At 41.3% G+C, this 18,742-nt stretch overlaps 1 protein-coding gene across 7 annotated transcripts in view; it reads left to right on the plus strand.

Annotated features, from left to right (window-relative positions):
• Window positions 1-7,608, plus strand: part of RAPGEF2 (Rap guanine nucleotide exchange factor 2) — a 183,182-nt gene extending 175,574 nt beyond the window's left edge. For 5 of the 7 annotated variants that reach the window (XM_066996101.1, XM_066996103.1, XM_066996102.1 and 2 more), the window contains 3 exons: window positions 816-1,375; window positions 3,943-4,248; window positions 6,830-7,608. In XM_066996101.1, coding sequence (XP_066852202.1) covers window positions 816-1,375; window positions 3,943-4,248; window positions 6,830-6,876 — 913 coding nt within the window. In that variant the 3' untranslated portion in view covers window positions 6,877-7,608. Of the gene's footprint in view, window positions 1-815; window positions 1,376-3,942; window positions 4,249-5,491 lie in introns of all 7 variants that reach the window. The other 2 variants (XM_048076135.2, XM_013175228.3) reach the window with 1 other exon arrangement.
• The last annotated feature ends 11,134 nt before the right edge of the window (window positions 7,609-18,742 follow it).

Below are 18,742 nucleotides of genomic sequence, written 5' to 3' on the forward strand. Positions count from 1 at the left end.
CTGAGTGGTTTCAGGGCTTTTAGTCCTGTGGGGTCTGTGGATGGCAGGCCTGTTCCAAAACGGGCGTAATTCAGCTCTGGGAATCTCAGGCTATGCAAGCTCTTTAATCAGATGTCTTAAATATTTGAAAGACCAGGATCCCAGTCTGTGTTGCAAGCTGCCCTGGAACCCCAAATCCCAGGAGCCCTGATCGCTGCTAAACAAAGCTGACACTTCCTCAGTTTTGCTGCTGCTGTGCAAGTTGATAGTGTCAGCCTTACTCCATCACTGAAAGGCTACGGAGAGCATACTTGTTCTAGGAAGTAACGTGTTTCCAAAACCAATGCTAAAATAAATTTCGTTTGCAAGAAATACTGTAAAGTTGGCATTTGGAGTTTCCTAAGCAGTAAAGGATGTGAAAAGCAGAAGCCTAAACCTGAATTGCAGCCACCTCCTGCTAAGGCTCTGTTTCTGACTTCTGATCCTTTGCTTTGCTTGTCTGGAAAAGCACTAGGAACCTATCTATCAAGGCTGCTTGCTTGCCTTAAAAGGGCTGCTGCAAAGTTAAGATTTTACCTTTTGAAATGGCTCCACTGAAGCGTTAAGTTTCATCAGGATAGCTGTCCAGTAATTATTCTTTTTGGTTTTATTAAGGATGAGCTTGAAGGGGAAGTTTTCTATGCTCAAAATTGAATTAGTCTTTAAAGCAAATAGAATATAAATTGCATCAAAACCTCCAATATACTCGCTTTTTTGTTGATTGTCAGATTCTTTGTGTTTTGCAAGTGAGCTCCACTTTCAACACTGGATTTTTTCTCTCTTCATTGTGCCTCTAGCTCTTATGCACCACTGTCAGAGAACAGAGGCCTGTATGCTGGAGCAACTGTGCTGTCTTCTCCTAGTACAGAAGAACTGTCACAGGATCAGGGGGACAGAGCTTCGCTTGATGCAGCTGACAGTGGCCGTGGTAGCTGGACTTCTTGCTCGAGTGGTTCTCATGACAACATACAAACAATACAGCACCAGAGAAGCTGGGAGACGCTGCCTTTTGGACACGCTCATTTTGATAGTTCAGGCGATGGGGCAGGACTGTGGGCCTCAGGCAGTCATATGGACCAACTGATGTTCCCCGATCATGGCACAAAGTATGGCAGGCAAAGTCAAGGTAGGGAGGGCCTTGATCAAGCACAGTCCAGAGCAAGCTGGGCATCCTCAACAGGCTACTGGGGAGAGGACTCAGAAGGTGACACAGGTACCATAAAGCGGAGGGGTGGGAAGGATGTTTCCATTGAAGCTGAAACCAGTAGCATAACGTCTGTACCAGCAGAGGAGCCAAAACCAGCTCCAGTGCCCACACACATACCGGCATCATCCAGCAGTACAAAGGGGCTTATTGGTAAGTTCAATTTTGTTTGCCATGAATTACTTTCATTAATTTGTCTATAGTACTTAGTATTGTTCTAAAACTATTTTTCTTTTGTCTGGTATGAGTGTAAAGCAAAACTAAACATTTTGTAGTTTGTCTCAAATTTTGCCCTTTAACTGTGCTTTTATTGCTGGAGGAAATATCACTTATTGTTAATTCTCAGTTCTTGCAGCTCCTTTGTGTTTCAAGAGAGCCTGCCATACATCAAAAAAACTAGCTCAACTGCTGGACAGTGTTTTGAGAAAGTTGATGTATTTAAGTGTCTGTTCTGAAATAAGAATTATGCTTCGCAGTAAGGCTCTGTATTCTATATTTAGATATCTTTATAAATGTGGCCTGATTTATTTTTTTAGAAATGTTTTCCTTTATACATTTGTATGACTTGTCTGATGATTCCTGACTTCTGAATGTTCCTTACTTCTGAAAATGGGGTCACTTTGTGCTTAAATACCAGCTGAGATGTTTCTTTAGGCTGATGAAACTTAAGAGGTTCCAAAGAAATTAGAGCAGAAATGCATTTATAGTCATTCAATAAAGTAAAGATCAGATAAGGTATAAATTAATATAAAGGGGGCTTTGGCAGTGTTTCACATTTTTCTCATATTGTTTCTTCTACATTTTCTCATATTGTTCCTTCTACACATCCCAGATATCCTTGGGCCATCTGAGACCTCTGCTGGTTTTTTTTTTTTTTTTTTTTGCTTCTTTCATTCTTTTCCTTCCCCTTTGCTGTGGGTGCCTTTCCTCACCTTAATATGAAGAGCGATCTACAAGCCATTTTACCATGACATAGATGAAAAAGTCTGCCAGATTAAGGTCACGCTGAGACCATTGTGATAAACTGCTTTTCCATTTTCAGCCAAAGTATATTGCTTAGCAATGGCCCATTGCCTCAAAGCTTGGGTGCAGATCTGAATCCCTGAACTATGAAGAGAAAGAAGCTCTTCAGTTCAGTACTCGAGGTTCTGATTTGTGACAGTCTCTAATTTTACTCTTTGATGCACTTGGTTTCCACCAGAATGTGGAACAAGCATGCTTCCAAACTTGTCTCTCAAGGCAGTGCTTAGCACTACATTTTTAGACTTCAGAGAATGTGAAAGTGATCTGAAAATGGCAGCTGCATGCTTCCATGCACTTCAGTACTATTCACTATCCTGCAAATGTTGCTCTGGGTATCACTGATCTCTTGCTATACTTCAATGGATTTTTTTTTTCCTACAGAATTTCTTCTGTATCAAAATTGCTTTTCAGAAATCTCATTTAAATAAAATTTCTCAGAATTCTTTCATGTTACTTTGCTTGGTTAAAAGAATTTGTCCAAGAAATATATTTGGATTCCATTTGGATTTCCATTTGTTTTTGCTAATAGCAAGGCGTTTTTTATCTGTAAAATCCCACCAGCCCGATAGCACCAGTCAGTTTTAAGCTTGTAGTGCCCTTTCAGTCGATTTCATACTGCATAATGCAGGGTGATATTGTCCTCATCACTTGTGCAAGAATATAGGATGTGACAAGCCAGGGAAAGTAAATTTGCTGTGCTAGAGTTTTTTTCCTGCTGTGTTTGCCTTTGTACTGGAAGTTAAGTGATCATGTTAAAGAGCTAGACCCACTAAAAGTGTTCAGGATTAAAGTCCAAATTAATTGGTTTAAATATATAATTCCAAAATACAGAGTCATAAAAACCAATGTCTATCTGCTCTGTTCCTAAAGGTGTTTAAAATTCTTAATCGCTGTTTCCTCCCTTGAAATTCTTTGCAAGAGTGAACTTATAAGCATGCCCAGAGTTAAGTCTTATTCAGGTAAACTTAAGCCTCAGTGAGATCCACAAACTAATTGATGGTCTCCACTTCTCCTGTGCAAAATGTTATTCAATCATTGTTCTTATGGGAATGCTCTGAAGGTTTAATTTTGCGGAGATTACAACTGTATGAACAGTGGACAGCGAAAGCATGAGAAGGACATCCATTTCTATTATCTCTTGAAATTGTAGCTTATGTCTTATTTAGGAAGATTTTTATGATGAAATAATGTCAGGTCCTTGTCTTTTTTTTTTTCTTCCCTGCAAGATGCTAAAAACAAGACATTTAGGGACAAAGCCAATCTTCAGGATTAATATAGTCATGCATTTGGGGAGCTGCCAGTGTTCCTGATGGCTGCCACTTGTGTAGACTCCTTGAGTTGTTTACATCACTGGTCTCTGTGAACAGTAGATGTCTTATTTGATGTAATTGGTGGAACAGCTTCAGCTGCCAACTTTGAGCAAACTCCTCTTGTAATTTGGTGAATTTTATTGAACTACTTCACCACTGGAAGGATATCTATATCCTGTGTATGTTGTATGTTCTATGCTTTCTTGCGTGGTTTACTTCTCAAGATATCATTATCTATTGTAGAGTATTTAACTTTTATCCTTCTTCAGGATTTTTCTTCCTGGGAACTTGAGTTTGTTGCTGTTTAACTCTCACTGTTTATTTTTCTTAAAGCAGTTTTCTTATTATCTCTTAAAATAATGTTTGCTTTTTCTTTTTTTCCTGCAGCACGAAAAGAGGGTCGGTATCGGGAACCACCTCCAACTCCTCCTGGTTATGTAGGAATACCTATTGCTGAGTTTGCAGAAGGTGTTTCCCATCCAACCAGAAAGCCTCCAGATTACAACATAGCACTTCAGAGGTCTAGAATGGTGGCACGGACATGTGAGACCCATGGGACATCAGCTCAACAGCAGCAGTCGCATGGCCATTCAACTAGCAGGCCTGTGAACAAACCTCAGTGGCACAAACCAAACGAGTCAGATCCACGTCTTGCTCACTATCAGTCTCAAGGGTTTTCCACAGAGGAAGATGGTAAATTTTTAATTGTTAGATTTTGAATGTGCTGCATGCAGAAATGTTCAATCTTTTCACAGACACAAAGCAGGTTACACAGTAGAAATTCTTGCCATAATTTGAGCTCTTCCATCTTTCAAACCTTGCTGTTCGTTTACTTTTGGAAGGGGAGAGTTCATCTAAAACATTTAAAATTTGGAATGTAGGTCCACCTGAATCTTCTTGGACAGCCAAGCGGTTGACTTAGACAACTTCTCTGGAGGCGCCTATGTTCCAGGTAAAATCCTGGTTGCCATAAAAGTAAATAATGTTTGGCACTAGCCGTGCATTTAATAGTCAAAAGACTTATTCTGGTCTACAGAAATACCTGCCCCAGAGAGTGTCCTTGGTCAGGTTTAGATGGATAGTCACTCAGCACTCTAGCTGAAACTATTACAGTTGTGGACACTGGGTATTCCACGTCAACTGCTTCACGTAACCAGCCCACTATGATTTTACTATCTCGCTTGCCAAAGTGTGTTTGTATCTTTATGCTTTAGCTCGGCTATTGCGATATAAAGACCATGCAGACATAATCTTTCTGTTTTTCTGTGGAGTGTGAGTGTAGCTGGATTACATCTTCAGAACTAGATGCTCACAATTTAGGCAGGGTATTGCCCAAATGACGTGTCTGAATCTTTGATGCTTTGTTTTGCTTAATGGTAGAAAGGCTAACCTTCCCCTTCCCTCCCTAACTGCTTAGTTACTAAAGCTTTATGTGCAGGATGAAATCCAATTGAACATGATGAAAAAGATGAGGCTTCTTTAACAGAATTACCTCAAACTTTTAAGAGTTCCCATGGTAGTTTGGGAATTTTAATTGTTTTTTATCAGTAACAACTAAAGCTGTGCTCAATTTTTATGCAATCTTAATTTAAATAAATCAGTAGAAAATAGTAATTTCTGGCAGATATTTCCAGGGAAAAATGTAGGAACAGCTTTATGAAGCTGTTAGATATCTAGGGGTAGCTGTTGTGTTCTCAGGCTGAGGAACTGCACCTAGCTCAGTTAGAGCAATTGTCTTATTTTTTTTGAGAACAGAATTTCAAAGAGGTACTTTTCATGAGACCTGAAATATAAAGTTATTTAGATTTGTTTTTAAATATATACCTAAACAAAAGGAATGGAAAGCGCGTGAACGTAGTACAGGTTGTTTCATTCAGTAGCAGTCTTGTTCTGCGTGAACTAAATGATATTTTCCCCTATCCTATTGTGTTTGCAGAAGATGAACAAGTCTCTGCTGTGTAAGACTTGGGGCTTTTCTGGATCCAGAGTGAGCCACCTTAAAGGAGAGCACAAGAAGACGTCCCTAGAATAGGAGCCTTGGAACTATAGTTAAAGGATGGTGGACCTGTTTGCCTCCTTCCCTGCCTTAAAGCAGCATGGGGCTTCTTCCTCTGCCCCTCCCCTCTGTCCCCTCTCCCCTTGCATGTGAAATACTGTGAAGAAATCGCCCTGGCACTTTTCAAACTGTGTTGCTTGAAATGCACAGTGCAGCAATCTCCAAGCTACCACTGTCGCTGTCTGCCACATCACACAGTATCATTCCAAATTCCAAGATCATCACATCAGGATGATAACTCTGGCTGCACTTCCCAATGCCTGGAAGGGTTTTTAAATCTTCCTTTTCGATTTTAATCGCAACCCTAGCACTTAGTCTCGTTGGGATAACGGGATAAGCTAGTTGTCAATTTACATTAGGCCTTTAACCTACAAAGAGAAACGCATTGAAATCCTTCAAGGAGGCAGTGCTTATTTGCTTGTTTACAATGCCTTTGTTACAATTTTGTATGTTTGTGTTCTGAAATCAAATACTGCGTCTGCATAGTAACTACAGTATTATTTCGTACCTGTAAGTAGGGTTGCCAGCCTGAGCTCCCGGACAGGATATTGCTATCACGTGGCCGAGCAGGGCAGAAGGGAAGGCAGAGGTTGCAGGACACGGCCTTTCCCGACCATCTCGCTTCACCCATAGCGTGCCCCACCCTGGGACCTCCAAAATGTGTGCCCGTTAGCAGGAACGGCACCAGCAGCCAGGTCTAGTGTCAGTGCAGCACCGCGCGTGTGCACCTACCTACCCAGTGAAGGACCAGAGGACGCTGTGTCTCCCATACCTGTGCCTTGTGGAATACAGGACGGCATGCTCTAAACAGCGTCCCATTCTAACGAGACAGACGGCAACCCCACCTTTAAGTTATATATTATTTTTATTTTATTTTTTTAACTATATAGTAGTTATATTGAAAGAGAAATTAACTGGATAACATTGCAGTGAAGGCAAGCTGGGATGTCACAGCTCCTGTCAGCTGTTAATACTGATTTAATAACCTCCACCTTGACTTTGGCATTAGGGGATAAACAAGCCTTTAAGGAAAGAAAAATAACCCGTTTAGATATGTCAGCCTTTGCAATGCAGAAATAGTCACAACTGTTAATGGCTTTGTGGAACACTGCATGTGTAGAGAAGGCCAATGTGTAGCAACCACCTGCTCACAGCTGCTATTAACCCTATAATGACTGAAATGACCCTCCCCTCTATTTTTGTGTTGTTTTTGCACAGACTCCGGAGAAGTGAAGGCTGCCAATCCGAGTAGTACTCAAATGTGAGGAACTGCTGGTCTTGGATTTTTTTTTTTCCATTGAACTCAGCTGATCATATTGATCAGTAGATAAACGTAAATAGCTTCAACTTTTAAAGATCAAATTGCAGTGTTTTTTCACTGTATCAAGCAAATGTCAGTGCTTTATTTAATTCTCTCTCCTGTAATCATAGCTTTTGTCTATTTGCTTATATATCACATTGTCAATTATGCATTTGTAATTTTACATGTAATATGCATTATTTGCCAGTTTTATTCTCAAGGCTATGGACCTCATGTGCATATAGAAATACAGAATCCTAGCTCTATCACAAGTTGCACAAATGTTATATAAGCATTAAGTAATTGTAGACCATAGGACTGCTAATCTCAGTTCGCTCTGTGATGTCAAGTGCAGAATGTACAATTAACTGGTGATTTCCTCATACTTTTGATACTACTTGTACCTGTATGTCTTTTAGAAAGACATTGGTGGAGTCTGTATCCCTTTTGTATTTTTAATACAATAATTGTACATATTGGTTATATTTTTGTTGAAAATGGTAGAAATGTACTATGTTTATGCTTCTACATCCAGTTTGTATGAAGCTGGAAAATAAATAAATATAACATTAATGAAGTCCATATTGATTCTTATGCATTTTACATGTTCCACATACTTGAACAAATTTATGAAAAAATTTTACTTCTCTGTGTATTAATAATTAAAGGGACATTGCCAAGTGATGCGGGCAAACTATTGGTGTGGAGTTTTTCTTCATGTAGTTACGCTGCTGTTGGTATGTGTACTGCTGAATGAGAGTGAGTGAAACATTGTGTGTCCCCACCAGAAACATTTGAGAAGCTGAAAGGAGGGGTTCCTAGAGGAATGGTCTTACGTACATATAGCATGTAAACAGTTTTAAAGGCAGGATCATGTTGATTTGGTATTCTGTATGGTGTGAAAGTAAAGAACGCATGTTGTAAAATGTGGGTAGGGAGAAGTATGGAAAATGATCCATTGGAGTTTTTACTGGAAAAGGTATTTCAAGTAATAAAGGTTACCCAGTAGCCTCCCCAGCAATAAAAGTTCATGTTAAACACAATTCAATGTCAAATCAGTAGGTTTTTTTTCAGATGTTAGATTGTTTCATTATTTTCAGTAGTATAGGATACTGGTTTAAAATGTCGCTGCTAAAGCCTTTATCAGCTATATCTCACTTAACTTAAAATGTTTGACAGGCATTGTTTCCAAGTTTAAAAATAATTTATTGGGGGGAAAAAAGATTTATATACAATAAATATATTTTTAGATAATAAAAAATATCATCTGTATAGATTTAATTGTTCATAACATTACTCTAGAAACGTTCCACGCTTAAAGCAATGATAAGCTAGTTAAAAAGGATTGGGAGATATAGGACTCATATAAATACTCTCTTTTCATCACTGGAATCTCTAGTGCTGTAAGGGGAAGTTACAGAGAGTATTAGCTTTGTGTGGTGTGCATGGGTGGAAGTAATCTTAGCTAGTCTGTGGTTAATGCTTGTTGGGTAAATTTCAACGATCTAGAGAAATGTCGTTGGTTATGACGTTAATAGAGTGAAAGTACATTTTCACATATTTTATCTGCAAGTTTGGCCTTTGGTAATATTAAAGGTGCATTGTTAGGGAAATAATTTCTTCTTGTCAACTTTGAGGTATGTGAACTGTTTGCATGTGTCAACTTTTTTCTGGGCACTTTGTGTAACGTTGAATTAGGCAGCATTCCCTCTCCTCCTGCTTATGCCTGCCTTCTGTAATGCATACTGTTTCACAATACTGTAATTCATCCTGTGTTTAGAACACATTATGTAGAGATAGCCTCAACACTCATCCAGTACAGATGGCTTAATTCATTGTGGATTGGGAGATGAGTGCTTACCACAGAAACCAATTCAGTAGAAGTGAAGGTATGAGTTGTGAGATAGATTTTATAGTTGCTCAAGAGCATTCACTCTGAATTTTGTATTTAACTGTGCAGATGCAGGAAGATGAGGAAAAGTGTACCACTGATTGCTGGGATTTGGTGTTGCATTAACAAATTGCAAAAGACAAATATAAGAAAAATTTTCTGTCTGCAGAAGTGTCATTCAGTATCTATACCTTTTTATAACTTCTAACTGAAACTTGTTGAGGTGAAGGCTACATCTTTATTCTGTACATTAAGCACTGGAGTCAGCTGTAAATGTCATGAAAGCTGAGGTATTACATGTACTGCTTCACTGGACTAACCTTGGTCATCTGAAGTATGCTCGCTTTATTTTTATAAATCCGTGACTAAAATACTGGGTCCACCTAAAGTACAGAGCACTTTCTACTTAATATGTTTTTAAAAGATGATAACGCTCTGTTTGCTTCAAAATAGGTGGGAAATGAAGCAAGTTCCAGACTTCCTGTCTCATATGGACTGTACAATAGTTGAGATAAAATCAGCTCTGGGGAATACAAGTAATTACAAGTATTTGATACTTCTGTATTACCTGATACATGATGAAACCTCAAGAAGAATTCTGTGGACAGCGCTTGTGTAGTACCACCAGCCTCTTTAGTATCCATTAAATGACACAGATCTATTGTGGAAAATATGAACATCGTTAAAATTACTCGGAAAATTGAGTCACTCAGGAGAAAGCAGCCATCTGAGATGATCAGTGTATTTTGGCCACCTATCCTTAGGTCATCCTTGGAGTAAGTTTCTACAGTCTTGCATGTGAAAATGGCATGCTTTGAGAGAAGGCTGGGAGTGAAAGTACGTTTATTACTGATGTGAAATGGAAGTCAATTACTTTGTTTTCCCCTGAAAATGTGATAAATGAAAGCTTTTACTGGGATATGAAAATCTTCAAAGCTTTGTGTGTTCATATACAGCAACTATCCCAGAATAAGTAGGTATGCCCTAGGTACAAGAATATCAGCTAGTATTTAAATTTCTAAATTGACACAATTATATTACAGGAACAAGCCAGGAAGCTATAAATCTTGAGGGCATTCAACTATTGGCAACCTCAAACTGCATAATCTAAACTGATACAGTTCAAGGAAAAAAAAAAAAAACAAAAATAAAAATCGTTACTTGCCCCAGGGTCAGTAGCTGTAGCACAGATAAATTGCCTTAGGTGTTGTGCTCAATCTTTTTTGAGGCTTATCTCATCACTGGAGGGATATGAGGGATTTTTTTACTGCTTTCTATTGAGTTTTGTGTAACAAATAAGATCTTCCGAGCTGTGGCTTTGTCTAAGAGGAGGTAGTTTGCGTGACCCCATTATGGCATTGCTTCCTTCTTGTCTGTGGTCCATACCCAAGTGAAATGTCGGGAGCTGCATTGATAAAAAGCAAATTTTCAGTCCTTGGGCCTGCTTTTTCAAAATCAATGTACAATTAGGAAGAGGTGTTCTGATTCAATAACGAAGGGAACCCTTGTGTAATCCCCCAAGACATGTTTGGTGTTGGGACGAGCAGGCCTCTGGTGCTGCTTTTCTGAAGGGGGAAGGCTCTTCCACAGCCCCCTAGTCAAAAGGTAAGGAGCATACATGTACCTCTTCAAATGCCTACGCTACTCTCACCTCGTGTTCTTTAAGCAGAGTACCTCTCTTCTTCTGTTCTTGCTTTCTCGTCAGAATAAGCTAAGCATCAATAGGACAGGTAGGGGAGTGGAAAAGCCTTTCTGAATCTTGAATGTTTTTAGTTTTTTACTGTACATGTCCCAAACTGCTCTTTTTAAGTGCTTTGTTGACTAAGGCCGGGTATCTTTGGCTGCTTCTCCCCAGCACAAATGTGCTTTTCCTCCTCCTCCTGCCTCCTTTGTTGTTCTTCAGATGCAGTTCTCCTGCCTTGTTGACCTCTTCCTGTTGCTTTATTAGCTGCCTGCTCACAGCTTCTCTGTGCTTCCTTGCAGAACACGGTACCACCCATTTCCTTCCTTCCCAAATGGGGCCTGTATATGGGCCTCAGAAACAATGGACGGAGGCAGCACTTTGGTGCTCAGAAAGCTTGAAAGGAGCGCACCCAGGCAGGGCAAGTTCAGGCTTCGTTTCTTTGTGTGCATATACATAGCCCTTTTCCCAACTGTTTCCCGAAAGCTGGTTTGTTCAGCGCCCTATAGATAACCATAGCATAATGCTTGCTTTGTACTTACAGTAGTTACGACCTGATGAATGTAGGACTGCTTCGACTTGCTGAAGACTACCAGAAACAACGAGAGGGGAGCTTAGGGCCCATGGTGGGAGCTGGGGAGGGGAGGTCAGGGGGTGCTGTGGTTCTGGTCAGGCTTCTCTAGTCCAAACAGGGACCTTACAATGTACAAAGCTCTGGTGTGTAATTAACAGGGTCTAGTCTGATTCTTAAAAAAAATAATTATATATGTATATATATTTATGCTGCTTTTAATCATGTTTGACCAATATACGTTCTCTCTAGAAAAGCATGTTTCTTCCCAAATTAGTGTTGGAGAACTTGTGCTGTTACAGACCCGTACAGGACTGCAGTTCCCTCATTGCAGGTACCGCAGCGTTTGCTTGGCTGGGGGGGTCTCCGCTCTCACACTGGCACCGCAGGTGGTCGGCCCTGCAGAGGGGTGGGCAGTGGTGCTCAGTTGGGGTGAAGCTTTCTGCTTGGGTCTTTTTCCCTCTCTTTGCTGGACCTGGCACGTGACAGGCTTATTTAATGCTTCTGAAGTCTTCTCATATCTCCTGCAGTTCCTTGTATCTCCTGCAGTTCCTTGGAGGCTGTTTCTAGTTCCTGGATGTATAAGCCTGCCCACCTGCTGGGGTTAAGGAGCCAATGGGATACATCCTCCTCTTCTTGTGGCATATAAGCGGGATGTAATGTGCCAATTGCAGTCAGTTGGAGCAGCTTGCAAATCCTAATAGCTACTGAATAGCTGAATGAGTGTCTTTGGGTATTTAGTATTGCACATTTCCATTTCCTTTAGGAGATTGGGCTAAGGCTTGCAAACATCAGCAAGTGTCCTGTAAAGCAATATTGCAGCCTATTTTAATTTCATTTCCCCAGGTATCTCTGGCAGGCATTCGAAGTTATGTCTGCAGTTCCCTTCACATTACCTTTGCATTAGGCACATGAAAATGTCCTCACTGGTGGGCAAGGCTCCGTTAAAGACTTATTTTTATATCTGGTTGGCACCTTGAGGACAAATATTTTCAAAATCTCTCTCCACGTGCAGAGTGTAGTTACTCTCTTTATTCAGTCAGTTGATATCACCTGTAATTATCACTAACTGGGATGGGTTGGCTTAGTGTTTGCTTAAATTGCTTGGATCTGATGCAGACACTGCTTTGGTGTCTTTACAACTGCTGGCCTGGGGTTAAGTGCCTGATTGCAGCAATTTTGCCTTTGTTTTCCAGGATTGGTTTTTGTCTTTGAGGGCAATGAGTTCTTCCTGATGCAGGTGTTGTGCACTCCATCTTTTTAAATCTTTTCAGACCTCTGAGCTGCTGGGGTGTCATGGTACGTTGTTTGGGTTTTGATTTTATTTTTTTCTCAGCTATTATATGAATCATTTGTCAGGTTTGGGGTCATTGGGGTTTCTGAATTTGCATGGTCTAACTGAAATCAGGAGTACGTGTTGTAGTACCTGCAGTGTCAGCCTTTTTTTTCTTCTTGGTTGTGAATTTGTCCTTGGTTGTAAAGTTGCCCTGATGAGTGTGTCCTTGTAATTTTAATAGCTTTGGTTGAAATTTCATTTTCTTTTGCCTGCTGTTGAAGAAATCAGCACAGCTGAATGCATTTGCTGCCAGCTGTTGTGTTGGTATTCTGTTCCTCTGCATCTGGTGGTAGTCCAAGTGTCACAAACATTTTTCCCCCCCTGTTTTGAAGCAAGCTAATGCTATATGCACACTATACACTCAACACATAAATGGGCTTATCTTGGGCATGCTCTCATTTGCAATAGTCAGTGTCTTCTGGCCAACAAGCAGGATATTTTCCCTTGAAGATGCTTCTCAGCATGTAGGCAAATGGATATGAAATAAATTGTTGATTTTTTTTTTCCCCTGTATCCTGAGAAGTCCTGGCTTGTACAGTTATAATTCCTCATACAGTTCACAGGTGCCTGAATAACTTACTGTTGCTCATGGCAGCTGGTCCTATGCTTTCTTTAGTCCCTATTTGCAGTCTTTGCAACATGGAGAATGCATAACTGCATGTTGCTGGCATTCTCTGGGCTTCACATCATGGAAAGGAGAAATGTGCTCATTTGTAATCAATAGAACAATGATCATGCTGTGTTTTTTAGCAAGATTTATGTAAGAAAAGGTTATAGACAGTCCATTCAGTTCAGTGATCTACCTTTATTTCGCCCCCTCCCTGATGTTGCGGCTATATTACCCGGTGTTTCAAGACTGTTTCATTAAGATGCAGACCTGAGTTGTATTTCATTCTAGTGAGCATTCCCAAGTGACTCGCTATCTACTTTTCCCAGAGCAGAAAGCTCCAGTTGAACTCACCCCGCAGCAATTGGCGCTCTGTAAGTGAGAGGGTCTTGCCCTCAGCCCCCGTGGGCATTTATGAAGGTTTTCTCTCGACGTGGGTCACCAGCAAACAGCATCGTGCTTGAAAGCATGAGCTTTTAAGGATTTCCGATGCCCTGAAAGTGCACGTAAATAAAAGGCGGAGGAAGAAGGCAAATTGCTGGCCTGCTGAAAGCAGTCGTGTCCCCCCTGCCTGCCGAGCGAGCTGCTTGACAGTGGTTCAGCTTCCCATGGCACGAGGGGCTGTGGGCTCTCTCATGGGCTGTCCCATTTCCAGCACGTCGCGAATCCCTGCCAGTTCTGTGTCCTTGCTGAGGACAAGGGCACGGAGCTCATTTAGCCCAGTGATCAGTGGTGATCTTTGTGATTATTCGTCTAGGTTCACCACATAAATTGCTGTTGCTACTGTTTGGGGCTCGTAGGTTAATGTTTTATATGTTATTTTACTGCTTTCCTTCTCCCTTCAGCTGTAGTTCTTAGGATCTTTGTGAATTTAGCCCGTACCAATATTTAATATGAGCTGTTGCTGCATCGTGTCAGCACAAGCTGCCCTTCAGTCCCCTCCCCACTTCACTTTCACTTACCACATCTAACCTGGGTGCTTAATTTAGACTGAAAGCCCTCTGAGAAAGGCAATATGCATTTGTAAAATAATATCAGCGGATAACTTTTATTTATTTTCCTAACAAAGATGACTTTTTTCTTTCTGGAAGTGTGGTCTGCATTGCCAAGGTTTAAAACATAAATTATTAAATTAAAGATACACACTTAAACAGTTAAACCCAGAACAAAACAAAAACCACTGCTTGCTCAGTGAAGGTCACCTTCTTTCACCTGAAATATTATTTTGTAAATGAAATGTGCTGGGATTTTAGAAACATGGAATTGGCCAGATGTACGCAATCAATACCTTTCACGAATCTGCTAAAAATATGTACTTAATAGAATGCTGCATGCTGATGACATAGCAGTTATTCCTGTTACAATAAATTGCGCTTTTGAAGACGAATGTTCAGCTAAATTTTTTGACCTCTTACCCCACCTTATACTTAGGGAAGAAAAATAGTGACGGAATGACTGTGACTTGTGTTGTTACAGTGGTCTGGAGAGCGTGTACAGATATAATATTCATTTCAATCTTCACCTTTTACCTGTTACAAGCAATGCCTTTAGCACTTCCAGCTTCTCATTACCAAATGGCATGTTTCATCTCAAGGAGATGGGTGTACAAGGAAAGTAATTAGCCCAAGGCACAGGGTGGACATCACGCAGACCTCACCTTCTCTCAGTAATCTGGGTACGTTCGTGTTCTGGCCAAACCACAAACGCGCAGACCACAGAGAGTACACACAAAAAAATTTCGAATGCACTTAGTTTTCGCAAGAAGGTGTGGCAGTAATTCTTTCACCAGTAGTGTTACAAGTGTCAATCAGGTAAGATCAGATGTCTTTTTTTGCCATAAATTAGTGATAAAAATAATCCCAAACTAATATACAGAACAAAGTACAATTCAGGGAACAGGGTATAAAAATGATGAGAAAATTGCTCCTTAAATTGTGTCATGGGAAGTAACACCACGAGAACAGTTCTGGAACTTTGTGCTTTAAAATCAGAATTCCTGTGTTCGTAAAGATCAAGTTTGTTTATAGGTTGACAGGGTGATTCTGTCTGCTGATCATTACTTTGAGCCCTTTTAAGGTCTTGCTGAGATAATATTACTTACTACCTAAGAGGCAGTGATTATAAACCATCTGTGTCTACGGCATTTACAGATGGGCAGAGTGCAGGGGCAACAAAAACAAAAGACACTTAATTTAATTTCTACAACATTTGCAGCTGAAGGGCTTGGCACCTTGTTTCTGTCACCCAGCTCTTGCAGGGAGAGGTGGAGAAGTCAAAGCCCAGAGGGTAATGCTGTTTCCAGTGATCTAGGAGGGAAGGCTGAGGGCTGCGTCTTCGTGTCTGCTAGAGACATCGTGTGCTGATTCTGCGGTATTGCACGTCTTCTGGGGGTGCCTAAAAAGCACATTTTGTGATTTCTGTTTGTGGAAGTGTTGAAGTGTTGCATGTCTCTCATTCCTCGCCACAACCCCCCCCCCCCCCCCCCCCCCCCCCCCCCCCCCCCCCCCAAAAAAAAAAAAAAAGAAAAGATCCTTCTTTTCCTTCTAATGATGCTGCTGGAAGATACTTTCATTTTTATAGCAATATTTTCCTAAAGAAAATTGAATTTCATCCTTCACCAGTGTAGGAACATGGCTAGAAGAAGAGTAGGCATTCTAGAAAAGTGTGTTATCCACACATGGATAACAAAAACCTCCTGTATTGCAATGAGATGTTGAAATTGTGTTTTTTCCTTGTGTATGGATTTTAGTTAAAATAGAAATATAAAAAATGTGGTGATCTTAGGCCAGACCTGAGTTGTTGGCAATGGTTATCACATCCATGGAGAATGGAAGAGATAAGGGCACACTACTCTAAGCTATAACCCTACTTAAGCTGTTACAAATGCAGTCTAACTTTTCAACATCTTTATTATTCCATTTTGAGCAGCCTGCTTTCAAGCCCACAGAAGCTCTGGGAGCATGTGTATCCTGTCTGTGCTTGGAGAATGTTTCTCTGAAGACGAAGCTTGTGACCTGAGATGAGTGAAATTGCTTTCTGCAATGGTTTACAGAAAACTTGGGTGGGGGTGGACGGGATGTCCGAATCTTATTGCATCAAGAACGAGCTCCTTTCACAGGAAAATATAGCCACTAGCTAATAAGTAATCTCTGAAACTTATGTCTCTTTTCTGGAATGAAATATCGGTGTCTGCAAACTTATTTCAGTTACATTGACTTTCTGTTATAAATTCATTAATGTATAACTACAGGCCATACACAGTTTGAAATTTTTGGTTATGTTAAGGATCTGTTGGATGCTGTTGTTGCACCACTATCAAAAGAGACAACCTCAAAACGGGTCAGCAACTGAAAAGAAGTGTAGGAAACAAAATACTTGACTTTTTATCCTTGTTTCCTGCATGGACTTCTCTGAGATTTGAAGGCCAATATCTCCTACAATTTCTATGTGCCATAGGAGCACTAGTTACACATCACGGGGATGCTCTCAGATTTCAAAGAGGTGTGAGCTGTACGTGAGTGCAATATGGTGTAGCAAACTTTGGTTATTCAGGAATGAAGGGCCTGTCTCAAATGCATTATGAGGGTTATAGAAACTTATGGATTTGCTTCAGTAATAACGGGTTGCCTTCTGTGAAGCGTGCTATTTAGAAGCGTGTTTCAAGCTGCTTTATTATCATATCAGAACTGGAAAGCCAAAATCTGGGCACTGGAACTTTTTGGAAAAAACACGCACCAAATGCTGTGAGCCTTGTTTAGAAAAACAAAATGATGAAAGCTGACAGCAGGTGGCTGTTTTCAATGTGATTCCGCAACAAGTGTGGCGCTGAATGTTTCTTGGCGGTCAGCAGGCCATCTTGGATGAGAGCTGGTATGCAGACTTTTGGCAAACAGGCCAATGTTCCCACTAGCTTTGCTCCCAAGCTGGTGTTCCACTTGAGTACTCAGTCACTGCCTTTAGAAGAAAAAAACTTAATTTGCAAATACTTTCCAATGGTGGAAGACGCACATTAACATCAACCTGGTAAGTGTTGCCAATAGCAAGGCAAAAAATACATTGCTCTGGAAGGGACCAGCAGCTATGGCTAAACAGGAAACTTCAAAATCTGACCAAAAAAAAAAAAAAAAAGTAGCTGTAAAGATCTCAAGTGTAAATGCTGCTCAGCCAAATGGCTTATGCAATACCTAGAGAATTCAGCTAATGAAGGATTTAAAGAAAAACTTGCCTCACCAGATAATTAGAACTGCTTGCATTTACACTCAGTCGAACATAGATCTGCCTCCAAGTTTCTTCTTGACATTTGGAGTGTTGTTTCATAGCTATGCTTGCCAATTCCTTCTGAATGATGTTTAGCCTTGCCTGTGAGCATGTTTCTGTCTCCTAAAAGTATGCAGTACTTGCAAAGCATAGTTTGTCTAAGTGTACACAGAGTCACAGAATGGCTGGGGTTGGCTCAGACCTCTGGAGGCCACCTGGTCCAACCCCAGCTCACACAGGACCACCCAGAGCAGGGTGCCCAGGACCACATCCAAGTGGCTTTTGAAGATCTCCGAGGAGGAGACTCCACCACCTCTCTGGGCAGCCTCTGCCAGTGCTCCATCACCCACACAGTACAGACGTGCTGCCTGGTGTTCAGAGGGAACCTCTTCCATTCCAGTTTGTGCCCAGTGCCTCTCGTTCTGGTGCTGGGCACCACTGAAAAGGGCCTGGCTCTGTCCTCTTTACAGCCACCTTTCAAGTATTTGTACACATGGATGAGATTCCCCTTGAGCTTTCTTTTCTCCAGGATGAAGAGTTCCAGATCAGCTTCAGCCTTTCCTGATAGGAGCTGCTCCAGTCCCAACACTATCTTTGTGGCCCATCTCTCCTGTACTTGTGAGCTTGGAACTGGACACAGCACTCCAGGTATGGCCTCACCAGTGCTGAGCAGAGGGGAAGCATATCTTCCCTTGACTTGCTGGCAGCACTCCTCCTTGTGTAGTCCAGGACACCATTAGCTTTTTTTGCTGGATCATGCTGAAACTGATGTTCACCAGGACCCTCAGGTCCTTTTCTGCCAAGCTGCTTTCCAGCTGGGTACAGCATATACTGGTGCACGGGGTTGTTCCTCCCTAGGGGAAGGACTTTGCACTTCTCCTTTTTGATCTTCATGAGGTTCCTGTCAGCCAGTTTTGCAACCTGTTGAGGTCCCTCTGGATGGCACCATGACTCTCTCTCTGTCATTTCAGCCACTTCTTCGAGTTTTGTGTCATCAGCAAACCTGCTGAGGGTGCCCTCTGCCCATCATCTGGAACATTAATGAAGATGTTAAGCAGGATTGGAGCCAGTATTGACCCCTTGGGTACACCATTAATTACTGGTCTTCCACTGGACTTTTAACCACTGATTTCCGCCCCCTGATCCTGGCTGCTCAGCCAGTTTTCAGTGCACTCACATCCAGCTCATGCTCCAACAGTTTCTCTGTGAGGATCTTAAGGGAGACAATGTCAAAGGCCTTACTGAAGTCCAGGTGGACAGCATCCACTGCTCTCCCGTCATCTAGAAGTTCATCAAGAAGTTTGTCATAGAAGTTTATCAAGTTGATCAAGCTTGACTTCCCCTTGGTGAAGCCATGCTGACTACTCCTGATGACTTTTGTGTCCTTCACATGCCTGGAAATGGTTTCCAGGATTAACTGCTCCATCACCTTTCTTCCCAAGGATGGAGGGTGAGGCTGACTGGCCTGTGGTCACCTGGATCATCCTT

The sequence above is a fragment of the Anser cygnoides genome, chromosome 4, assembly GCF_040182565.1.
Source record: "Anser cygnoides isolate HZ-2024a breed goose chromosome 4, Taihu_goose_T2T_genome, whole genome shotgun sequence".
NCBI classification, from domain to species: domain Eukaryota; kingdom Metazoa; phylum Chordata; class Aves; order Anseriformes; family Anatidae; genus Anser; species Anser cygnoides.